Below are 26681 nucleotides of genomic sequence, written 5' to 3' on the forward strand. Positions count from 1 at the left end.
TAACCTGTGTCAGGGCAGACTGTCTGGCCAAGCACTCCATATCCCAGTGCCTGTCCTGTCATGTCTTACTCTTTTCTCATACACAAGCTATTTTCATTTCTGTCTCTACTTGCCAAATAAACAAGTGTTTTTTTTTTCTTCTCTTCTGTCATGCTCCTCCACCTCTTCACCAGTTTGACCTCTGTCTCCCTTCATGAGCAAAGTTGTCTTCTAGTTCTCTCATGTGTATCTCTTGTTTTCAGATCTCTGAGCCTCCCGTTAACGGTTCGCTGACTTGGTTACATGTGTTTTCCCATGGTCGGCCTTTTTTTCCATCTTGATCTCAATTTTTTATACCTGCAGTCTGTTTTTCAGATCTCGTTAGCTGTTTTTATAGCTATTTTTGAGATGAATAAATTGTAATGAATGTTAAAATCAACAGTTACTGTTTAAGCACAGAAGGCCGCTTACAATCAAATTAAGCTCAAATGTAAATCACAAAACTATAAATAAATAAAAATGAATTAGTGGTTTGTACATATTTAATGAATCACAGCCTTTATTTTTCTCTTTATTTTTCTTCCAATGAACATGAGAAACTAAGAAAATGTAGTGTGAATGAGGTCAATTGCGCCGAGTTGTAAACATCAATGTCATTCATCCCATAGCGAAAGGTCACTGACCAACAAATAGCTTTTCAGGGTTTTCACAAGCAACATCCACAACAGAATCCCTGAGTCACTAGACTCTACATCAACATCTTGCAGAAAATCAATTAGGATCACTGGAGAAAATCTAGTTTACTTGCTCATTTACTTTGTTTATCCAGCTAATAATCTAGCCATAATCTGTATTGTTGCCCCCTCACCAGTCCCATCACTTTAGTCACAGCAAGATCAGTGTTAACGTACAGTAGTAACAGGATGAACCCTTCTTCTCTCTGATCTGGAGTTAACCTCCTATGACCTTTGTATCATGTTCCATGGAGGAGTAGGCAGAAGCACTGATCCAGGATCACTCACTCAGCATTTGCAAAGAGGAGAGAAGAGACGGGAAATCCATCTCATCTCTGACTTATCAGTGGGAGAATAAGAGGTTCAGACACGCTTTGACAACACACACATACACACACTAACACACACACTTTTTGTCACACGTAGGCATATACACACTCACACAAGATGACACGCTAATATGTGTCTCTGGGGGCTGGGTTATCTCTGGTCTATCTCTTCTTCATTTCACACCTCTAAACAACCACTTGCACGGTAGTTAATCACATGAACAGTCTTGTAATTATCAGTGTGTGTGTGTCTAAAGTGACTGTATGTTTGTGTGTGCACTACCTCTACATGCACACTTTTGTAGTACAAATACCAGTCCTGGAAAAGCCTCATTTCAGGAAATTGAATAAAAGATCAAGAACATGCAAATGCAAATGGCGATAGTGAGAGTGCATAAATCAGTGAAGGTTTAAACTGACTGACGGAGCGATGAATGGAGGAGTAGAAGGCGAGGCAATGGTGACACAAGGGTGAAATTAGTGTGTAGTAGGAAAAGGAAACAAAGATATGAGAGACTAGCAGTTGACATTGATGGAAAATAAAAAGGACAGGATGAAATCCAGAGAAATGACAGGCAGGCTTGTTTACCACTTGTTTATTGGTATGAGCAGAGAGGCAAGCCGACTCCTAAAAACTCTGAGGAGACCAAACAAAGTCTGATGTAAATTGTCTAAATTTAAGGCCTTAACGGCATTAAAATTTCACATGCACTCAGGAGAAGTCTTAGCTTTTTATCCTGCACTGACAGGTTTATGTACTGCATGACTACTCCTATATTAACACAGAAAAGATGCACTGTGGTACAAAATGCAAAAAAGTATCTTTCGTGATTAATTTTAATAAGCAGTTTCTTGTCCCTTAACAATAAGTGACCTGTTTTTCTTTTGCCGTCTACTTGCAGCTTCACCGCTTCTACCAGCTGTAAACTTAAATGGGCAGATTTTTGTCTTTTGTGTGAGATGAAAGGCGTCCTTGTTGCCTCGATGTACAGCACAGGGGTGGACAAAGTAAAAGGAACAGCTTCAAGCATAATCCAATGTATAAGCCAATCCATGACAATAATACATGACATTAATATCACAAACTGCAACTTCAAAACTTACCATAAAATATAAAACATGATCGTATTCACATTTTATTGAGTTGCTTTACACGGTACATCGTGTTCACATAATGTTGACTACGCCTTTTTTATTGTAAAGCCAAGTGGACATCTGTATTCTCCTTACTCTTTGATGCACTAAGACTGTGTATTTGTCCATTGTTTAAAAAAAGGATCAAATCTATTTTGGACATAAATGTGGAAACGGTGTCTAACCTTTTCATTGGTTGACTGACATATGAGAACTGGCTTGCTAGAGGACTGTCAACTGCCATATTGCACTGTTGATTGGAGCACTTCATAGCCCTTTAGCCTACAAACGTTGGTACAAAACGCTTACTGATTTAGGCTGTCCCGTCCCTTTATGAATTTTAACATGTAGGAGGGACCCATTATACAAGTGAGTATATTACTTGGAAAGATGAAGTTAGTTTAACTTGCTAACTTTAGCAATGTTTTCCAAAAGATCACCCTTCCCATAAATTAAGGGTGAATTTCGTGGCAAAAAAAAAAAAAATTAAATTAAATAAACATTCTGATTTCTTCTGTTTCAGTTCAACCTTATAATTGGAAGAGGTGGTGTTCTTAAAAGATGTTTCAGAACTTTGGGCAGAAATGTTTTGGCAGGTGAAAAGAGGATAAGAAAAAGGGTGCAGTTGTTAAGATGACAGAGTATTGAGCTTAGTAGTACTCAGCCACTGAGCACTAAGCTATTCACACAATGCACAAACAATCTCTGAGGAAAAACAGCTGTTTTATGGGGAAAACAATCTCACACAAGCAAGTATTTTCACACAAACACGACTTACCGAATAAAACTGCCACTCCAGCTTAAGAGTCGGCTATCACGTAGCAAACACGCACATTCGCTAAAACGACATGTCAACACAACCCAATGTCTAATGGCTAATGAAACGACTGACACAAGACAGATGTGTTTATAGCCAGAATAAGCATCACACTGTCGAATGCACACATGTACGCACAGCAAGTTTGAGCTGGATGGTGTCAACTGGGACATTGATGCTGTAATCAGGATTAAATGGCTGGAAATCAGCTGTGACGAAGCGAAGGGGGAGAGGAAGAGGACAGGGTGGGATGCGGAGAGGGAAGAAGGAAACGGAGGTGGAAGGAATGGAGAAAAGAGGATGTTGGATAATGCTGGAGAAGAAAACTGAACAGTTGCTAGTTTGTCAGTGTTAATACAAGGAAGGTTCCTGCTCTGGATACAGATAATGTCTGCCTTTTTCCTCTGACACATGTCCTAATTTGTTCATAAATTCAAAACCTTTTTGGAATTTATTTTTTTCACACTTGATTTTGGCATTTCCATTCTGTTATTGTCACTCAACAGTCTGCCAAAACTTAAAGTACAGGGTATTCTGTAAATGCCCCAATTCAGAATTGACACCAAAACAGGTAGATGTGAAGAGAAAAGTAAAAACAAATGCAGGAATAAGATGCATGAATATCACTAGAAAAATCTCCTTTTTGACAGTTGGTTCAGTTTCCTGCATATTGAAAGAAGAAATCCCTTTCTTGGTTTCTCTTTCTCTACATCTTTTCCATCTGTCCTCATCTTTACTTCTTCCCTTTTCATTTCTTCTTCCCCCCCTTTGTCCTGGTCTTTCAATCTGTCGTCCTTTGTGCTGCAACATCACTGCTTGTGTTTAGTTACGTGCACATGAAAAAAAAACACACACACTCTCTCTCGAGCCCCCCCAGTGCCCAGTCTGGACGTCTGTGTGAATAGTAATTTGTGAGTGAGAGTTGGAAACAAGGTAGGAGAAGTGGTGAAAATAAGGCAATGACCTTGCTGAAGGTGTGAAATCTGATTAGTTGGTTGAGTAATGCACTTTCCTAAGAGACATGCTATCTGTCATGGCGTCAAAGGTTCGGGTCAACTGCAGTTCACTTCCTTTTTACTTACAACAATATGTAATTGTCCATGCTAAGTTCATTTAAATGGGATAACAAAAAAAATACGAATGTAGGCGGGGGAATGAAAAATTACTCTGGCTGTTGCTGGTGAATTACTTTCCAACATCACACCTTGAATGGCCGGGAAAGCCGTGGCTGAGAAAGAATGAGAAATTGCAACAAAATTCAAAAGTGTAGGTGTAGGCAGCAAGTACAAATGAAAGAGATGAAAGAGAGCAATCAAAGGCTCTGATTAGGAGTAGGCGGCAGAGCATACACAGCCCCTGTAGAGATGGAATGCAGTCAACATATGGACAGAACATGTTATTTCTATTGGTAATCCTCTCTGGCATGTTGCCTTGAAGCACAAATTGATTGAACATTAACAGGTTCCTAAATCGAAGAGTTAATGACCAGTGAACTTCCAGAAAAGACATGGACCGCAGGCTTAGTCAGGAGAACAATTTACTCTTGAAATTTTTTTGACACAAAGGACTGAATGCAGGTTAATGGTGCATTAATTACGTTTATATCTACAGTATGCTGTCACTTTATGGCCAGCAGAGCCTCTACAGCTACCTGGGGCAGTCAAAACTGTTGATTACCTGTTTCTGAAATCACAGCAGGAAATGTTTTTTAAAAGTGAAAATACACCACAGTTGAACGTGGCTTTGAGTGTGAGAGGTGGTGCACAGTCATGAATATTGAGGTTCAGCTGCAGTGACGTGCATACAAATGCAGATGTACTTCCACACACACATGCACACAGGAGTAGGGTCCAGGGGGAAGTGGGAGTTTTTAATTAAGGGTCGGTACACACACTGATTAATTGATGTGTTCTAATACTCACTCTCACACACACACACACACACACACACACACACACACATACTCAGGAAGGTTTTAGGGCTTAATCATCTATTACCCACCCACAAACGCACACAAACTTTAATGCAATCTGCCTACAAGTCAATTAACACACAATCCCATTCTCATATGAAAGGTTGAACAACAAACACAGTTGTACATTTTTGTACCATGTAGGAATAATCCGTAATATTTAAGTTCTTTCAGAACTGGACTTTGGTATCCTCGCTCATCCTGGTGTCTTGGGTCACTCAAGATTGCTTCAATTGAAGATAAACAAATCAGATAGAGAACATTAGAGAACAGGGAAGCTTTAAATTGCTCTCACCTTGCTTTTTATTGAAGCAGAAATGTTGAAATCTTATAAACTACCAGTGGCTTGTTAATCATTTAGCTCAGTGTGAACACAAGTTAAGATTTTTCCGTAGCAGCACAATCGTTGTAGCACAATTTGAACTGTGGTAGCCGTTCATCTGTCTTGCAGTCCTCGTCCCGGGGGCCTCCATTCTTTTCTCAGGCATTTTCATGTCTAATTGAACGGCCGTAATGGAGCGCAGAACTCGATCGATGGCTGGTCGCCTGATTATTCCAGTCACACTCTCAAAAGGAATGAAATGCTTTCCAAACAGTTCATCTTGAGGGCAGCGTTAAATGCAGCACTAGTTTATTGTTATGTGCAGTAAAATGTGATGACTACACCTGTGAATGCATCTGTTTTTTAAAAATGTCTTAAAAATGCATGCAAACCTTGGAGGCAAATCTGATCTGTCAGAGGTGCCAATTTTGCTCATTAAAAGTAGAGCAGTTCACTCTTTTTTATGTACCAGGAATACTGGAGCTGGAGGTCTTTTTTACTCTAAAAATGCCATCATACCTCCTTATGAGTTCTGCCGGTTATTTGACAGCTGGGTTTGCTTGTTTCCGTTGCAACATCTGGCAACCCAGTAGCACTGACAGTTTTAATGCTAAAGTTTTTTTCCCCCAGACTGAGCCTGAGGTGTACCTGCTCTCACTGTGCTCTCCCTAATAAAAAATTCCATTACAAGCCTGCACTCTCCGGCATCTGAAAGTGTCTGTTTTTGCTCGTAAGGCTAAATGATGTATGCTTTTCTAACTGTTAAGCACAGTTCATCAGTACATTCTCTGAAATCTCTCACTTACCTCTACAAGCACATCCTTCTCTCTTCTACTTGGTCTTTCTGTTGTTCCTCCTTCTACTCCAGACAGTGCTAAGTGCCAAGCTCAGAGCCACAGTACAATTACCCTTCTTCCAAATTACAGTGAGTATGCATGCACAGGCATGTATACACATTTAGAATTATAGGGCAGTCCAGCCTTACTCTACAGTTGTAAACACGTTAGAGGGGAAAAGAGGAAAGAGAAGTTTAGGTACACTTGGTTGTAAGTTTTGAGCCAAAGTCGTGTGTAATGTTCTTGTTGGTCGTAAAACTAGCCTTGCCCTTAACAGCCCTCCAGTTGAGACATTTACAAAGGCCTTGTTGAGGCCCTACAGAGCCAGAAGGCCAGCAAAGGTGACATGTTTACAGCTGTCTTGGACAAAGCCTTTCAGAGTGGCATTTCATCACAAAGTCTAGACTGCTAGTAGATCGATAGGGATGGAGAGAGGGAAAGAAAAAAAGCAAGACTAAATATCTAAAGCCCTGCATCTTAAGGCTGCATTATAGATAGATAGATAGACGTTATTAATCCCCAGAGGGAAACTGGGTTATTATTATTATTCATTGAGCTTACAATCTAAAAGCGTTGGACGAGACAAGATGCTAATAAATTTGCTGTTTTTAGAGCATAGTCATGGTGAATATGTAGAGTCTGACTTTAGGATGCCACTACAGATGCTACCTTATGCGGGAGTATGAACATGCTTAGCAAATGTCATAATAGTGCGTCAACAAATGTCTTGCAATTCTGTCATTAAACGTTAGAAAGTAGACACTAGAGACAAGTAGAGAATTCAGCCCAATGTTGATGCTTCCAGAGATGCAAAGGGGTATCCAGAACTATCAGGACGCCCCTATAGAAAAATGTCTGTATCTATAGTAATGTATTCTACAGTATAGTTGCTTTGGTTTTATGTTGCCTGCTGTGCAAATGTGCTTTTTTGAGTAGAGGAAATGAGTTAGTCTGCTTTTCACACAGTAGTGCCTTGATCAAAGAACTTATTTGCTGAAAAGCTAGTAGATTCCTCCAAGGCTCCAGGAAGAAGCGGCTATGTTAAAGGAAATATGGCATTGTAGCACAGAGTTTTGGCATGGAATTATTTACAATTATGAATTTCAGGGATTTTTACACACTGGGGGCCTGTGGGCCACAATGAATCAGCACAAAAAGGCAAAAGGTGGAATGACTTTGCCACTGGTTAGAAAGGCAGAGTCATTCCCCATCCTCAGTTATAAGCTGAAAACTCATTCCTTCAAGAAGTACCTCAAATCACCTTCTCTCAATAAAACATATTCTCTCACCACATCTTCCATCTCAGCTCACTCTAATTTGCTTTTAACTTTAAAAAAAAAAAGTCTCCCCTCCACCACCATTTAAAAAAATCATTTTTCTAGTAATGTTGGCGATCTAGGAACTGAAGCTTATTCTACCACTGCCTTCACTCTAAGTGGCTCTTGATAAGAGCATCAGGTAAATACATAAAACACGAAATGGAAAATGTTCCCCCGAAAATGGTCCGAGATATCATTTTTTTTGGCAGAACACGACAGCTTCTGCCAAAAAAAATGATATCTCGGACCATTTTACTCACAGCTGTCTGTCAAAAGACTAAAATCATCCTTACAGAGATAATTGGATAAGTACTTTTCTCTCCTGTCAGCAGACTGGAAAAATATAATTTAAAAGGATTGATATGATCTAATTAAATCAGTGAATCTGGTAGCAGTGCTGGACTTTGAATATCTGAACAGACTGTGTATTTTTTGGCCCAGGCAACATTAGACTCCGATGTGTGGCAGTTTGGGAAAACAAATACAGTGTGCCTGATATATTCATCAAGAATCAACTGTTCTGCCTGAATAACCAAAGATTTCTTTGCTAGAGACTTCAGAAAGATGCTCATCTGTTGATTAGCTTTGCCACGGGCTGTTTAATATTTCAGCAAATCAAACAAGGCATTTCCATCTGGATTAACTCATAGACACCGTGACACGCACGCTGTTCTGGTGTTCAATAAAACCAGACACCACACAAACACAATGTGCAAACCACAGTCTCATTCTGTGGATCGTCTCTGTGGTGTTAGATTATTATTTTGGTCATTAAAAGGCCAGCATTAGACAATGTCCAAAGAGTTAATAGATTAATTGTTCCCTGGTTGAACTTATTTACTAATGGAAAACAGGGTAATTGTTTGAGGTACTTGGACAGCATTTAAAAAAACAAATCCATTCGTTAGTAATGAGAGAAAATAAAGCAAAATGGGGAAATAAAGGAAAAAAGCAGCAACATGAAAAAGAAAGGAAAACAAGGTAAAGAGTGCTATTAAGAGGGTTGGCTGCAGATTTTAAAAGAGAGACAGAGGAGAGAGAGAGAGAGAGAGAGAGAGAGAGAGAGAGAGCGAGCTTTGGGAGACTGCCTTGTGTTTTGGCTGCTTTAATGACTGATTGAGAACAAAAGTCTCTTTTCTAATTCTAATGAGTTTAATTAAGGCTTGCCCTTAGCCAGGTGTTTGGATCGGCTAATGTCTGGATTCATTAATTGTCAATTAAAACAGAATCAGGTGCAGGCTCCCATTCTCCACCACCTCTCACTACAAACATTAAAAAGTAGAATAATGTTTGTTGTGTTCAGCCTTTTGATGACAGTCCCAAAAAAATAAGATAAAGCCCAGGTGGTAAAGTTCTGATTGGAAATGAAGATGGATTTACGATATCTCTAAAGGCAAAATGGCATTTTCTTATCTGTGTTTTTCTGTGATAAGATAGGATTGGCAGTTTGCATTTCTCTCTGTAATGTGGCTCCTGCTATGGAAGAAAATGCATCGAGGGAGGGGCTGAGTGAAAGACAGCAGGAGTGCAAGAGAGGATGCATAAATAATGTTCAGATCGATAGAAAAGCGAGGGAGGATTGTTTAGAGAATCCAGACTTTTTATTCTCAAAGATTTAAGTAATAAGGTGTGTGTTTCCATGTCTCTGTGCCCGCATGTGTGCAAGAGTGTGTTCTTGCGAGAGAATAAAGGGATTTGTCCCGTTTTAAGTCGACGATGAATTTGAGCTTAATGCTCAGTGCTGCTGCTGAGAAAACAAATGCTTTCAACTGAGGAGAGCAAGAAGAGAGACAGTGGGGACAGGAGATGAGTGTTAACTGCAACCTCTACTTTGTTTCATCTACTTTTTTGTCTTCCTCACCTGCCTTTTTATCCAATCCTCTTTGCGTCTCCCATCTGGAAAAGCAGACAATGCTTTTCATGTAGGAGTAGTATGGAATAACAAATGCACTACCAGGACCACACTTGGGACCACTTATTTGACTGATCACTCTGTGTAGCTGTTGAGTAAAACAACATAATATTTCTTGCATCAGTTACTGTACTGCACACATATGAAACCATGTCACAATATTATGATATTTAGCTTATGTCATTATACGCAATTAGTTCCTGAATGTCACCAGCACACCTTTCTGCAACCTTAACAATCTTTCACTGTTACCACTCAGATTTACTGTGACGATGTAGGGAATAGATGAAAAAGTCCTGCTGTACAGTTTTGTAAGGCACATTTTTGTTGTGTTTTTAGTGCTATTATCACAGTCTGTTGTTGTGTATCTTACCAATATATTGCATTGTAAGATTACATTTGCTGAAAATTCACTTGAGAAACCATTACTAGACTAACAAGAAGAAAATCACACTTTGCAATTAAACTCAAATACTTAAAAGTCCCCTGGAAGGGACAACTTTTGAGATTTAACTCGGTATGACAATAACCAAATCCCAGATGATATTGACTTGTTATATCACAATATTGATGGCACATAATAAATCACCCTGTATTCCTGAGACATTGTAATATGTTATGAGCTGCCAGACAGAGTGATTTGGAGACAGACTAGACCACACAGCGGAAGCAACAGTGTGGCCTGTAAAAGCTTTAGAGGAGGCAGGATATTGTAGACACAGTTAAAGGTCCTCAGTACAAATTCTCTTTTTTTGTTCGTTCCTTTGAGGCTCTTTATGGGGAAAATTATGTTCAGTCAGGACTTCTAAGACTACAATGAGCATCCCAGCATAGTGGTGGACTGTGTAATGAAATTGGTCAAGCAGTGATATTTGGGTGGTGTGCAGCGCTGTGTTGGTGATACTGTTGGGGTTTATTCTATTTAAAATACACATGAAATACCATAATGGTGACTGTGTGCTTGCAGATAAAGGTCTGTGCAATTAAACTGTCACCCTGCTGTTTTTCTTTGCTTTTCCATATTCTCATGTTATTGTTCTGTCAGTCTTTAGCAGTATTTCCAGGTATTATTTAGTTCTGTTTTGTTCTTTCTTTGCCTCTCTTGTTTCTGTTAAATATCACCATTACTCTTTTCCTTGATTGCTTTTTATTAAATGTAAAAATTAGAATTGCTTTTCTTCTTTATTTTTATAGAAATAGTATATTCTTCCTGTGTATTTATGCTGTTGACTGTTTTCTTTTGTGAAGCACATTCTGCTCTTGAAAGGAGATAAGTTACTTACTTTATGACAAGTTTTGCTTGCTATTGCGATGTACATAGACCTCCAATTTTGTGTGCGTGAGTGAGCGTGGGTTTCCAGGGGAGTGGATGGGTGGTCGACCTTTGTGTTTGGCTGACACGTGTCACACGTTGGCATGTTGCACCTCTTCATTTGTGTTTGTAGTTTTGCTATCCTTCTATTTGCTTGTGTGTGTATATACACTTTTCTGGATGGTTTCACACTTGTGCAGCACAACCACCTTTGAGTGGCCATTTTGTTGTTGGAGGGTTCAATTATATTCAGTAAGATTCAATAATGGCATTGTTCAAATCCTGCAGGAGCAAACCCCAAGTACACAGAAGGGGCAGGGTCAACGGTTTTGTGGGCGTACATCAGCGCTTGCAAGGTTACGAAGGTGAAGAGTGTGTATGGGACCTTGTTGCTGTCCTTTTATCGAATGAAATGCCCTGCAGATGTTTAATGACCTGCAGTTCACTGCACTTGTGGATTGCACTATTAATTATGGAATTACTAGCAGTAGACCCGTAAGCGAGTGACATGCTAGGGTTGAAGCTCGCTGTTTTACTTTCAACAAAAGGCTTATGTTTTACTGACAAATGCAACTTGACTGCAGTGTGTGTAGGTGGCAAAGGCAGTGTTGCTGCCTTTTTTATGACAATGGAAAGCTTTGTAGGTGGGATTAATCGTGAAGTTTTATTTGGTGTTTCTTAGGTTGCACAAAAACTGTAATGTAAGGGATTAATTCCCTCTGGGGGGGGGGATTTGAAATCTTAGTCTATGAGATGTCTTGTGCTAAAGTCAGAAATCACTAACAAGAGAAGTCTTTGCTCTCCTAAAAGTGTGAGCATTGTGTTGTCGATTGGAGGTCTGTTATGCATTCCACAGATTGGAGCAAGCTGTGGCATCTGTTTTCAGTTACAGGATAAATATTTCATTATTCATATCTTGTACAAGCGATGGCACACAATATGCCACTGATTAAACATGACCTTTTATTGAACCTTGCATAGATTTTAGAGACTAATCAGTTATTGTTCCTGTAGGTGACTGGCCTAAACTCTGAGTGCTTTAAATTATGTTGGGGTCTTTATCACATGCAAGCCAGTCTTTTCATAATATAACTAAGAATGCACAAGATCACTGCAAAATCACTTTATGATTCATTATTTATTTGCTGAGTCATCATTGACAAATAGCTTTCTGCTACTGGTGTCATTTTTGTTTTTCTAAAATAAAACCAGTGATCCAAAAATTGTTTTTGTATAGCTTTAGAGTTCACTCAAATAGTGATCAATGACTTCTTAAAATTCAATCTTTTTTGAATTGCTAATGGATGTGTTTGGTGATAGAAGGCTGTGCAGCATGTTTTCAGGGAGGATCGCAGCATCAAACATTTGTTTCCCTCTCAGTGGCATTTTTATTGTTCCTTTTTTTTGCGTCTTTTTTTGTTTTCACAGAGTCTGTGGTTGCAGACGCTTAAGCCAATATTTGGCATACGTTTATAGTTGATAGCAGGAGACCTCCATAATTTTATTGTGACAAACTGAAAAAGTTCCAAGTTGAGTAGATATTTTCCTCACATAGCAAACTGTTTTATTGTAGCAAGTGGTGTACTTCTTTGAAAAGAGTGCTATGAGCACAGTGCTGAGCAATGTGCCAAAGTCTGACATCTCTGTATGCAGTTAAACTCTGAATTTTTCATGGAAATAATACATTTTCTTCAGTATCTGTGCTGGTGCTGGCAAGCAATGGGACATTGTTCAAGCTTCAATGTTCCCCTTGTAGTCTCAATGCTGCGGATGTTTGACAGCCCTTTGATCTTAAACAACCACAAGCTAAGCTGCGGCTTAAGATGCAACAGATGACAATATGCAACCCACATAGCTGCAGATATTGTATATACAGCCCTCACCTCTAGAGACATGAATGACAGCCTATTGTCAACCGATAAGACCCTAAAATATATTTTCACCTTTTTTTATTGTGAAGGAAAATGCTTTGCTTTTTATGTTTAAGTTTTCCTCAAACATCTGCAAAGTTGCTTTAGTGTAGAATGTCTATTGCAATTTTGTACAACACAGAAATCTTACATTAATGAATATATTACATGTTAAAGTTGGACTGTATTTCAAATCTAATTAGTTCTTGATAAACATACTATGTATGTACTCTATTTATGGGATCTTTTCCTTCATTTGACATATGTATCTGCACTTAACCCCTGTAACTCCTACCGTGCCAGTCATTGTGTCTTATGTGATGTTGATATCTGCATGTCTGCCTGTTTGATGTTACTCAATGCTGCTTACCTACCACCTTGGTTGTGTGGTCATTAATCAATGATTGATTGATAGGCTGAGATAATCATGTACTGAATACTGAGCTGCTGCTGGCCATTTGGGTCCCATGTTAAAACCCATCCAACAAATTTAATTTCACTTAATGAAGACCTCTGTTGGGTCAAAACATTGATGATGAAACTTCAGAGAGACCCATTTCCAGTGTGCAGGCTTTTCTGTTGTAATGTTTTCAGACATTACACTCATGATGATGATAAACGAGCACCCATTTGGCTAACAAACAGTCCATAAACTGAAAATACAAACATAGTATCTCAATCTCATTTCAGCTCCTGTATCTTTTTCTGACTCAGTTCTACTTTCCTCCAAGTTAAACCAAACTTTGAATAGATTCCACTAAGAAAATGGCAGTGCATTTACTGCAGCAACGCACCAAAGTCCGAAATATCCACTAGCAGCAAAACACTGTGAATATTTCATAGTAATAATGTCCCAGAGTATTTGGCCTTTAGGCATGGCTAGATAAGGAGCAAGGTTAAATTGCTTACTTGCTGCTGCTGTCAACTGAAAAGCTAAGGGACCTTCTCTCAGCTGTTAGTCCCTATTATAGCTCAGCTGAGATTCCCAATGGCTGTTAAGCTGAGTGCTCAAAACCAAATTCACTCCTGTCTGTATATTTGAGGAACCTTGGTGACTGGGTGGGTCCCAGTTGTAAATGTAAGTTGTGGATCATATTCGCTGTCATATTTTGCAGCTAAATTATGGCGTATGACAATCATTTGTTCCCTCAGCAAAAAAAAAAAGGAGTGTCGTAGCACTGAGAGAGTTGTTGAAACATTTGTGTGGCTGTTGGTAACTAGTTGGGCATAGGTATTTGGGAAATTTACATGCAACTCTCCTAGGCTTTTAGTGATGGTAAATGATGGATGATAGATAGATATACTTTATTTATCCCGAGGGAAATTCAAGCATCCAGTAGCAGCACACAAACAAAAACTAGACATATAGTAATAGTGTTGCTTCAGAGATTGGAGTGGATTTGTGGGGTTGTAACCTCCCTAATTGAGCAGCCACAAAAGGCAAATGTAAGCTGCTTGTATAGAATTCTATTTATTTGCAGAGCTCAGAGTGAGCATGCATGCTGGCAGCAGTAATTTAGCTAGTGATGTTAAATATATAAGCCTTTTTATGGAGATTGTGTTAGATAAACACTAGAAATGCTGACGGTCTAAAAATTCCATCATTTCATTACAGTTGCCCAAATCAGCAAGTAATTGTCTTTTTTCCTTTCTTCTTTGCTATTTTAGAACTTTCTTTAGATCTATCTTTTGCATCCTCTTTTACATTGTCTTTCTCATCCTTTCTCCTCTTTTGCTCTCCTTTCTTGCTCCCTATTCTTGTCCTCCCCTGCTGCTTGCTCTCTAGAAAACAGCCAGAAAGCCTGACAGGCAACACCCCACTGTAACTGTCTCTCTTACTCTGTCTCTCACACCCCATGCCCACACACTAAGATCTCCTACTGTCACCCTCTCAGAAAAGAAACCTCAGAACATCATGATGAGAAGAGTTACAAAATATCACTCCCTCCTTCTGATCAGGAGTCTTAAGGGAGCCCGCAGGGATGATGAGTCCGAGTAGTAGGTGGTATCATCGCCACACGGAGAACAAAAAGAGAGAATGAGGAGTGGAAAATGATGAAAAGAGGGCAGGAAGCTCCCGTTTTATTCCTTTTTCTGGGGGAAAAGTTAAGAAGAGACGGGCAGTGGGCGGGATGTTCAAAGAGGTAATGATGAGCAGGAGTGGCCCTGCGGTGAAGTAAGAAAAGGATAGAAAACGCAAAATGACATCTGGGACAAAATATGAAAAAGAAGAGATGTCAGTAAAAAAATAGGTGAGGCAAAACAAGATAGAGCCATACTGAAAGGAAATGGGGAGAATGAAAGAAACATGAGTGATGGAGAGGTAGAGGGGTGAACAGAACAGACATTGTGGAGAAGCAGAGAATGAAACTTGCTCAAGTTTTTCAAGAGAGCCTGTCAGTGAGGTGATGTTGCAGTTGCAGCAGAAAACAAGTTAAACGAAAGAAGTTGGCAGAGGTGAAAGAGATTGAGGGGAAAGAGGGAAGGAGAGGAAACTACTTCAAACAATCATAGGGCCATCGGGAGCGAGTACGGAAGGAGCAAAATAGGGACAGAAATTGGATAAACAGAAAGATGGAGAGAAGCGACTGAGAGGCCACGACAGAATGGGGAGAGGACTGGCAAGATGCAAGTGCCTCTGTAGTGACGCATATGAGATTGAAATTGAGGGCAAATCATGCAAAAAAAAAAAATAAAATCCAGGTCAAACTGTTGCTTGCTGTACACTTGAAGAAATGGATCATGTAAAAAAAAAAATGCATTTACATACATATGTACTATCTTTCTTATTTTCCCTTAAATCTGGTCATTAAAATTGTACAACAAAAGAGAAAACTCCACATTTAATTCATGAATATTTTCCATGCATGATACTAAAGATCTTGATCTTAAATTGAATTCTCGTTCAAGGCAATGTGTTGTTTTCAAGTACCCAATTATTCTAAACCAGGACTGCAGTCTTCAGAGCTGTGTGTAAATTAGAATTGACTGTTGCAAACAATAATGATGATAGCAACAGTAAAATTTTCAATTGGCGCAGAGTAACAGGCCAAGAGAAAAGGAAAGCTTTCCAGAGGTTATTATTGCACAAAACAATGCACTAGTATGGAAGTTCAAAAAACTGGTTTGATTTAAAAATGGTAAGCAATGTGTGTTAGCTGTCAGGCACATTAGGACTTCAAGAGGGAGACCGATTAGGAGCTCTTTGAATCCATAATCGGTATAGTTTCCATTCAGTATTGACCTACTGGCAGTCGATTACATTGTAAAACTCCAGATAACAGGTATCAAGGTCAGGTATATTTTAGTGTGCAAAATGACCCTTTAATTTAAGCAGGCACGGTTTAATATGAAGCACTATTAACTATTTTGTGTCCTATATTTTGCCACGTATGTTAAAGATACAATCATATTTTTTTTTTGTAAAGTTGACAATGAAAAGTGTGATTCAGACACAGACAGAAATCACTCACTCTATAGTTCCTTTCAGTTTTGGGGCCTTTTTGCCACGTTTATCTCATTATTTTGTTTTTGTTTGTTTCCAAACAACTTTGATTCACCTGGTTTCAGGTTACCTGCCAGTGTAAAAAGACAAAATTAGCCTCAAGGTTGTGAACATAGTGGAGCATTTAGCAGCTAAAGAGCCAAATATTTCCTAAGCAAGACAAAAAAAACAAAAACAGAGTTAGAGAAAGAGCGAATGTTGGACATCCTGCAGTTTGACAGAAACATGAAGGCGTATGTTTGTCTGTGCCTGCTGGATGTCTAAATAGCTGTTTGTGAGCACATTCTCCATAGGTGATGTCATTGTTGTGTTTTCAGCTTGTTCCACTTCATCCGCATGCTTAAAAAAAATCAAATGATGCAACTGTAACTGGAATTTGTGTGTGTTGGCTTGCGGATTAAAGATTCAGTACATACAATTATTTCATGAATGAGGCCTAAGGCTTTGTAAACACTTACTCCCTTCTAGCAAATACAAGTCATATACTTTCAATGGCTGACCACTTTACAGCTCCCACTGAGCCTGTCCATTCAGCAGTGTGAAAAGCAGATCACATCCTGTAGCTCAATTGGTAAAACATTTAGTGACACTGCCATGGTTGGATGTCCCATTCCGTGTGTAGTTCAATAGCTAGGTTAGAAGGGCAAGGTGACACTGATACTGCTGGAGGGCTTTCCGTCCAACTGGGATGAAAACAAAACAAAACATGGGCATTCATAATGGTGCAGGGCACACTGGACAAATGGCACTGAGCAAAAGTCAAATGTCCCTTTCCTGGGGTTTTCTCAGTGATGGGACGAACATGAAACCTGAATAGGCGTTCTTTTATTTTTGTAATATTTAAGAATTCAACATGGACAGAGAATTAGAGAGGACAAGGAGAGAAGATGTCTGTGAAGAGTGAGAGCAGAGGTGAAGGAGGAGGCTGCTGAATGGATTTTTTTAAATTGTTTTTTAGCATCAAGTTGAAAAAATTAGGTTGCTACATTAAGATTTTTTCATTGAAATCTGAATTTTACTTTCTCTTCTTGGAATCGACCAAGTCACTAAGCATTGCCTGATATTTATTATTGAATAACTGAAGCCAGTCTCTGGGAGGTCAGTGCAATAACTTTAAAATGCAGCTGTTGAAAGGGAGAAATGAAAGGGAAAAATAGAAAATAGAGGCCAAAGTGGGGAGGAAAGGAGAAAAGGAATGAAAAAAATCAAATAGAGATGGACAAGGACAAAAAGCCAAAGATGAAATGCTAAAATATGTTTGGGTGAAATAGTAAAAATGGAGAGAAGGTGTGGACGATACTGATATGGTAGCCAAGTGACAGTAAGAGACAAAATGATAGCGAAAAAGAAGCTAAAGGGAGGAAACCAATCAAGGATAAAGAGAAGGTTAATATTCTTTAAGGGAGGATGACACAGAAGAGGCAAAGAGTATTTTCTTACAGTCAGGAGAGCAGAACAAAATTAGTGACAGACAGCTAGAGTGAGCTGGCGAAACAATAGGAGATGCGAGCAAAGGAGCGCGAGAGAGCAGGTAGGTCAGAGAGAAGTGGAGATTAGAGCGAACGCAGCCAACAAAGAATTGAATGAGAAGTCAGTGGAGGTGAAGGAGAGAGCAAATTAGATAGAAGGCTGAATTAAAGATTGTGGAGAGACAGTGAGAGGAAGACAGAGAGAAAAAAGAAAGGAAGCCATGCACGAAGGTAGAGCCTTGCAGGAGGCTCAGTCTTTTTATTTTATAACTTCTCTGCCATCTCTTCCCACATCTGTTCCTTTTTTAAAGCTGCTCTGTGTAGCATCTCATCATCAAATAAACTCTGCTACCTTGGCGTAATTTAACACACTATATAGAGATGTTGGGGTCTGTGGCATCTGTGGTGCTGATTTTTTTTAAATCAAAATCCTAATTTGAGGGTTTCAGTTTTGCACGAATCGGACGCTGGCTTTCTGTCCAGTACCGGTCAGCAGTTCTAGCAACAACAACAAAAAAAAAAAAAAGTACATGAAGAAAATAAGCTTGTTCTCTATATACGTGTTTAGATAAGGCCAGTGATTATTCTCCTCCCCTCTGCTGCTGTAGTACTCCACTTCTCTTCCTCACTTCCTCCATCGATCTCCTTCTCTTTGCTCTTCTATATCCAATCAATCTTTTTATCTCTCCTCTGCTATCTCTCTACTCCTATCTCCTCATCTTTCAATCCTCTTCTCCATGCTATGCTGAGATGTTGAGGAGTGAGTTACACTATAAAAATAGGACATATGATGAACTTGCGTATGTCTTTACCTCCACTAACCCTAACCATGCAGGTAAAAGGGTCTGAATGCTTTAAATTAGTACATAAATATCCTCAGAGAATCCTTTCAAATCTGATAGTAAGGTAATATATCATAGAAGACAGAAATGGTGATTAGTGTCTAGGTGGTCATGGATTCTATATGTTTAATGTTCAAGATAGGTATTAAATTTGAAGTATCCTGTCAAAATGGCGCTACATTACATCATTTTCATTATACAGTAGAGGTGTATGAGGCTCATTAACTCATACGGGAACAGAGAAAATCAGAACTGTCAACTCCAAAGAACAGTGTAGTTAAAAACGGTAAAATGGCATTTTATCAAGCAGGCAAAATCTAAAAATGGAGTCTCTAAATTTACAGTACAGTACAGCCATGTTCCTGTATTTCAGTAGCAAAGGTTGGAGCAAAGTTGTGTTTTTTTATTTTACTAACACTATTTTTAGCCTCTCAAATACATTCTTTAGTTTTGTTTAATTGTTCCTGTAAATTTACAAAATTTTAATTTCACGTCACTTTTAAATGTGTTACATATTTGAGGCTGTATGTACTAAATAGATGATGATTTCAGAGTATTAATTAAATAAATTGAAATCTTACTTTGTCCCTGTGGAATGTCAGAGCATTTACCATGAGAGCTTAAATTACATGTGTTTTATTATACTGTAATGTATTAATCCCTGTATGATGTTTTTTTCTTCCTCCTCTGCAAAATGATTGCAGTTCTTCGTCAGTTGCATTGTGTTCGCTGCAAGTCACAAAGTCTGGACTTATTAAATCAGTTTTGTGCCTCGGCCCAGTTATAGAAGGTTGAGTCATGTTTTAAAGGAACCCAGGGATTATCTCTTAGAGCTGAGGTCTATTCAGTTCTTTTGTATTTTTTCATCTAGTGTACTGCTTTAAGTACTTTATCAAAAGAGTTCAGCTAATAATTTCAGACTATAGTTGCCATGGAGCTGCTTAGACTGACCTCTAGTCTTTTTCTATTATGGCGTATTCGGTATGTTGCAGAACTGGTGTAACCGGTTTGTAGTGCAGGAGGTGCTGAGACCCGATGCATCCTGAGTCAGCAGTTACTCAGCAGACTGCAGGGAAATGCATCAAACCTTGATCATAACTGCAAATGTCAGAGGAGGTTTGGCTACAAGAAGACATGGCCTTTCAAGACAAACACATGCGCACACACAAAATGAGCACTCAAAAACACCCAAACACCACTGCCACAAGGTTATCTTGTAGTGCCTGTACATGCATATTGGGGTGTGTGTGTGTGTGTGTGTGTGTGTGTGTGTGTGTGTGTGTGTGTGTGTGTGTGTGTGTGTGTGTGTGTGTGTGTGTGTGTGTGTGTGTGTGTGTGTGTGTGTGTGTGTGTGTGTGTGTGTGTGTGTGTGTGTGTGTGTGTGTGTGTGTGTGTGTGAAAAGGTGGATGTGTGTGTGAGTGAAAAGGTGGATGTGTGTGTGTGTGTGTGAAAAGGTGGATGTGTGTGTGTGTTAAAAGGTGGATGTGTGTGTGTGTTAAAAGGTGGATGTGTGTGTGTGTGTGTTAAAAGGTGGATGTGTGTGCCTGCACGTTACTCAGCATTTTTTAGTAATTAGTCAAATTGGGCCAGGGTTTTGCCTTCGGCAAAGAAACCGCGGGGGGGGGGGGTGTTCTGTGCTGTGTTGTTCCTGCCCGTCACACATAAGTGCACACACACACGCAGAATAACACGCACACACTGACTCTGTACTTCTCAAAGGTGACTGTAGCACAGACTCAGCCCTGTTTTTAATGTGGCCACTTATGAGTTTCACATCAAATTGCCCTCTAACCTGATGTCCAGAGACACACACACATGCACACATACATACACACATACTCTTCTTTATTTCCTTTGGTGTCACTGTTGATTGCATCAAATTAGGATACTGTCTTCTACTCAGGTAGTGTCTGGTGTCTGAAGCTCAAGAGGCAAGAGAACATGTTAACCTTTTTCACACCACATACACCCGTTATGCAGTCCCAATTGACCCTTTACCTTTTGTGGTTTAAGGATCTTTTGTCTTCCTGGTAATAACTTGTGGCAAAGTGCTTACATGACAAAAACTCACACACATCAAAAAATGCACACACACACGCGCACACACACACACACTAAAAGCTAGAGGCTCCCCCTTCCCTCTCTTCTCTCCCTCTTTCCCTTGCTCATCATCATCTATTTGTCCATCTCTAGGTGTGTCAGCATTCTCACATTCCCCTCTCTCTCCACATCTTTCACACACTGTTGTGGGCAGCGTCTGCAAAGGGCTCAAGAGAAAATGAAAACATGTAAGAGGAGAGTTAGATGAGTAAAGTAAAAAGACACTTTTTTTCATCTCAGTCTGCGAGTAGAGGTGATGTTTTCTTACTGCCTGTTACCAGAGGAGGGTCCATGAAAGATGATGTGGCTTTTTGATTGATTTCTCCTCATGTTTTTGTCAGATTTGTCCGATTATTAGGAATACTACGAGAATGCACCATTGGGGAGCATCCCATCAAATGGTCTCAATTTCCCCATTTTCAACTACACTGCCACTTTCCAGTTCTTTTGTCCCCACCCCCTCGTTGCCCCCCTTGGATATTTGTAGCTCCGTCACTGCAGCCTGAGCGCATTCAGCCCCTTCCAGCTGACTGTTTTGGTTCCTGCCTTACAGATGCCTCCCTGTGGAGGTAATTCTGGGTGCATCCACAGAGATGAGAACCAAAGGCAAACCCAGGACATGCCGGTAGGATTATATTTCCCATCTAGCCCAGGTATTCCTTAGGATACCCCAGTAAGAGCTAGATGCGGTGGCTGGGGAAAAGTAAGTCTGGGCTACCGTGTTTTACCTGTTGCCACCGTGACCCAGATAAAGAAAATGGATAAATGGAGGTTTTGGTGTTCCTGTTTTCCAATATACTTTTGCACAATATTTTTTAGAAGTTTAATTAGCTGTGTTCAGTTGCAGTGTTCTGCCCGCTTATATCTTTGCTTTGCTGCTAAATTAGTTTTAACTCAGCTCCAGGTAGCAGTGAAAGGGCCTTGTAATATTTTACAATAGACTGTCTGAAACAAGCAGATATGGTTGATAATAACAATCATGATCCATTAGTCTGACAGCTTTTAGTTCTTGTTCTCTCTCTGTTTGTTGTCACTTCAGCTCTCTTTCCCATTCTGTGTCATATCAAATCTGCTCTGTTAAGTCTTGTTTACTTGTATCTTTTTTTCTTTCTAAATGCATTTCCATCTGTTACTGGAACTATTGATCTCCCTCTTTTCCTCAGTTTGCTTCTTTTTTATGCATTGTTCTCTCACCCCATCTTCTGTTTGTATGCTGTTTTTAATTACCTCAAGAATGGTTACTTTACCCGTTGCTTCCAATCCAACACTACACTGACTGACAAGTAAACTGCTCAATTTTGCCACACAAGCTTGTCTAACTCACAAGTTTACCTTGAGCTCAAGACTGAGTCATTCGACCAAAGATAGCATCGTATTCCTCAAATTAATAATAGATTGCTGTTTTAAATGGCACTTAATTGTCCTAAAATCTGGTTTAGGCACCTGATGTACTAAACAACAGTGACAAAGACAATTAATGTAATTCTGAGAATTCTTCACACGCATACATTATGTGCTTTTGTGCAAAATGCCAAGTACATCTGTGAACACACATGCACACATACATGACACACAACTTACTCCCTTATGTTAATGAGTCCATCTCTGTTCCATACATGTAATTTTTATTATTTATATCAAGTCCAGAGAACAATATTGACTTTGGCAAAATGAAATAAAAACAGAAAGGAAACAACAGTAATTGTTAAAAGTCATAGTTATTGATGTAATTGGCTCTGTTTTTTAGGCATCTGTTTGTGTGTCTGTCTTTTGGGGTGTGTGTGCTTGCCGGTTTGCATGTTTTGTGCTGTGTGCTTTTTTAATGTCTGTTTTGGTCTTTATTTTTCTGCCTAGTTATAATGAATATTTTTCTGTTCTAATCATGAAGATTTTTTGTCTAAAACAAAAAATCACACATTTTATATTTTGTATTCGATCCTAACATCATTCCCCAGAAAACTTTGAAAAACAGAAACACATGGTGTGACAAGTAACATCATTTTATATATATATATATATATACTATATATATGTACTTTCAAGTTTTCTCTTTTCATTTTTTCTCTTTAATAGAAGTTTTTGACAGTCTCTGTGGTTTGTGCCAGTGGATCAGTTGTCCCGTTATAAGTTTATCAAAGTCTTCGGATGAAGAGTTTATATTTGTCAGTGGCTTCCATAATGGTTCTGTCATTTTTTTTTAAAACTGCTTCCTTTCTGAAAACATTCACTGTTTGGATTTAAAGTGAATCCATGTGGCATTAAGGAGTCTGAAGTCACAAAACATTAATTTGAAATTTCGATTCCCCCTTAACGGTTGCCACTTTCTGACCATGGAACTAGTGATGTTATTCTGGTTGGTGAAAATGTCTTTAAACATTTCGATCTTACCTCACTTTGGGCAGAACTTTAGACCAACACCGATCTTACATTTTCTAGATTTATTCCATGTATAGCATGTTCAGAAAGCGCCAAACCTTATTAAACACACATGGAGTCCGGTTGACTGGATTGCTTCTCACAAACATTCATATGTGTGCACTCACGTACACACATCCTGCCTCTGAGCCATCAATGCATGCACACTTATGCACCCATTAGCATTATTCATTTGTTTGTCCGTTATCATCCGACATCCAATATGATCTTGTCTTTCAAAAATGCATACGCGCACATGTTCCATCATACACCCCATCTCCATTTTGTAATCCATATCGACTCCATTGTAATCCCAATGTCTTTCTTTTAATAATGTCTGTGCTCCACTCGCTCTTTCCAGCTCGTATCGATTGATCATGTCCAATGCACCCGGCTCGGTATTTATGCCCCCATAATCTGCAGGCACGGCAAGCCAAAATCATTGTCCAGCCACAGAGGACACATAAAAGTCACATTCATTGTGTTTTGGAAAAGAGTTTCAAAATGGCTGTCAGTGTTGGAGCCAAAAAACAAGATAACAAAGCAGGACTATATCATCCAAATCTTTTCAACTGTAGTATTTTTGTCAGAGTGTGTTTCTCCAGTATTACCGGTTGTGTTATTGTTTTTGATCCAGTGTAAACCCTTGTGGTGTTGTGGGGGCTGAGCCCTGGAGAGTTGAAGTGTTAGCAAGAGCCTGGTTCTATTAGTGTATAGGCTTTACTGAGATCCACGCTGAGCTCACGCCATCTCGGTCTCTGTTATGTATCCTTTCTTTTGTTTCTCTATTGATGTTTTCCCGTTTGATTATGTCTCTCCCTCTGTGACTATATATATCACTCCCGTTGTCTGCTCTTACAACTGTCACTCTTTGTCTTTTTTCTGAGTTTTGTTTTTGTGTTACTACTTTCTCTTCCATCTCGTATCACTGATCAATGAGCTTGAGCTCAGCCTTGAGTATTTAAAGACCACTTTAAAACAGGCACCCGTTACGTTTCTCCCGCTCACCCGCTTTTCCTGTCACATCTCTTTCCCTACTTATTTTTCCACCCATCACTCTTTGGGTCAGCTGTAAAGAGCCTCTTAAAAATCTTCACTTCACTTCCAGGTACACTTTCCTCTCTCCTCTCCATTTTTCTTGACTTCTCCCAGGGCAAATCAAGGAGCTGCACAAGTGAGACTTAAGTCAATTTTACTCTTCTCCCTTCCTCTGAACTCACAACCTTCTCTTCCTCATCTGCAATCACTTCATCTTCCCTTTCAACACCTTTCCCACCCTCAATTTCTCCCCTGACTCCACCTCTTTGCCCTCCTGAAATCAAGATCCCATTCACTCCCGTGTCCTCTCACACAACTCTTTATCCTTCTTAACTTTTTTATTCTGTTCCACTACCCCCTACACAACACTTTCCTCCAGCTCTTCAGCACTCCTTCCCTCTGTCCCTTTTTCCCTCCCCCTGTCTTTAACACTGCTTGCTTTCCCTGTAGTACTCCCAGTGTTGGAGTTAGAGTTGGTGGTGTTATAAGCGTGGATGTACCCCCTTTGGAACTCGCAGCGCGGCCCAAAGCCCCCGGCATTTTCGGCCTCATCGCTGGTCGTCGAAGATGTTGTGCTTGTTGTCGAGGCGCACTGCACCAGCATTCCATGAAGTGACTGGCTCCGCCTCGTCCAGATCACGCTCAGCCGCTTGGCGTAACTGACAGCACCATAGCGCTTGGCAACAGTCGCTGCAGCATCGGTCGCTAGGGCAACAGAGGAGCCCATATCAAGCGAGTGCCGCCGTTTGCTAACGGTCCCACAAGCAGGGCTTAGAGGCGATACAGGTCTCTGATAAGCCTGTGAGGAGTTCCATTTGTCCCTGCCTCGGGGAGTGATTCTCCAGTCCAACAGCTCTGAGTCTCTCAAGGGTGCAGCCAGAGAGAAACTGGCACGATTGGTCAGTTCTCGCTCCAGACGGGGTTTTGGGCGGTCCCTGGAGTGTGACTGACGGGGCAGGGTGGATGGTGGGGAAGGGGAGTAGTAGAGGGGAGTTCTGTCACTGTCAAGGGTGTATGGGGGTGCCTTCTCTAGCTTCCTTTGCCTCACCACCAATGCCATCTCTCCTCCAGCCCCTGTCGTAGTGGAAACTACTCCCCCAGCTGAAAGAAACTGCTCCAGGTTGACTTTAGGTTTGGGCCTGGGCTTCGGTGGTAGTTTTGGAGGCAGAGAGGAAGCAGAATCAGCCGCTTCCTTCTCCTTCTCCTTCTCCTTCACCTTGTCTTTGTCCTTGTCCTTCTCCTTGTCTTTGTCCCCTCCTCTCTTGGAAGGCAGACCATTGGGCAGGACCACCATCATCATGTCCCCGGAACCATTTGATTGGTAGCATCCGCTACTGTTTCCTCCTTTGTCCCCGCTCACTACACCTCCACCCTGACAGCAGGCCCCGCCTCCTGCCTCAGTGTTGCTGTTGTGGCATATCATGTGGTCACCATGATTGCAAACACGATGGCGAACCATGAGCGCCACAGTGAACACAAGCAGGGTGACAACAACTACACCACCAACCAATATGGTGAGTGTCCCACCCAGGAAATGGGCTTGGAGAGAGCGGCATGCTGGGTAAACATCCTTGGTGGAGAATGTGGCACAGCCCAAGACTTTTGTTGCAGCTAATGATGTGATTGTATCATCAAAAATAGCCAGCACACACAGGTTATAGTCCACACCGGAAACCAAGTTCTTCAACAGGAAGCGGTCACTGGTCGATGGTAGAATTCTAAAGAGGGATAAAAGAAAAAAAGTAGAGCTCAGTTAAATAAACAAGCATGCTGTGCACAGGATGTGTAGTGAAACATAAAATGTCTGCAGTAACTCAAAGCCTAGGCTGAATATTCAGACTATTGTGGAACTAAGGAGAAAGGGTTGAATATTGGAAAAGAAGCACAGGAAAGGAGGGGAGAAAGGATTGCTAGAACCAGCGCGGGAGTGGATACTGCAGTGGGGGGGGGGCAAAATGAGGCAAAATGAGGCTATTGATGGAGAGCGCGCCCAGGGAACATGAAAAGAGAACTCTGTCTGCTCATTTGGAGTGCAAGGATGTGTGTATGTGTACGTGCTTGTACTTGAATCCCTGCGAGAAGCAAACGTCAAGCCATTTTGTGGGACCTCACATTTAAAAAAAAAAAAAAAAAAAGAGGCCATTTTAGGTTTAACGGTCAGGGTTTTGATTACAGTAAAGCTGGGACATTTTGTGTTTTTTTTAGACTTCATAGGAAATGAATGTGTCAATGTATTGTCATCACAAGTGAGGGTGTGTTTTGTATTTTGACCACAACTGCGTGTCTGTAATGGGTGAGTGCTTGCGTGGGATAATAAAGGTAGAAGTGCTTTGAATGTGTCCTCATTTTAAGTGTTCGAGCAGCCGTTAGAACTAACAAACAGGGGAGAGGTGAACAATAGAGAGACAGAGAGAGGGGGAAAACAATGAAACGAGGTGGTGATGAGAATGGAGGGGCACAGGCTTTACATAAGTTGTTTGTGTTTGTTTTAGCGTGTGTTCATTGTATATGTTAGTATTTATGACATTAGAACAGATATCTGTATTTTCATATCTGTGGGTTTGTGTATGTGACATGCTTGGATAAAGTGTGTGTGTGGGAGACTGTAGCACAGCTCAAGTGTCTGTCGCTGATGGGTATGACTTTACCCTCACTGTTCAACCCTGTTGTGTGGGCAAGCGTGTGGTTGTGTATTTTTGTGTTACTACCATGAATATTTTCTCAGTGAATTTTTT

At 40.3% G+C, this 26681-nt stretch overlaps 2 protein-coding genes across 2 annotated transcripts in view; one reads left to right on the forward strand and one right to left on the reverse strand.

The window, feature by feature from the left end:
• LOC127379184 (pyruvate carboxylase, mitochondrial) overlaps positions 1-26681 on the forward strand; it is a 282379-nt gene that overhangs the window by 140054 nt on the left and 115644 nt on the right. The gene's annotated exons all lie outside the window — the stretch shown is intronic.
• The window catches only part of LOC127379185 (leucine-rich repeat and fibronectin type-III domain-containing protein 4), a 40571-nt gene continuing 35991 nt past the window's right edge, over positions 22102-26681 (reverse strand). The window contains exon 8 of the mRNA XM_051428468.1: positions 22102-25664. Within this exon, the coding sequence (XP_051284428.1) occupies positions 24305-25664 (1360 nt within the window). The 3' untranslated portion in view covers positions 22102-24304. The remainder of the gene's footprint in view (positions 25665-26681) is intronic.

The sequence above is a fragment of the Dicentrarchus labrax genome, unplaced genomic scaffold, assembly GCF_905237075.1.
Source record: "Dicentrarchus labrax unplaced genomic scaffold, dlabrax2021, whole genome shotgun sequence".
NCBI lineage: Eukaryota > Metazoa > Chordata > Actinopteri > Moronidae > Dicentrarchus > Dicentrarchus labrax.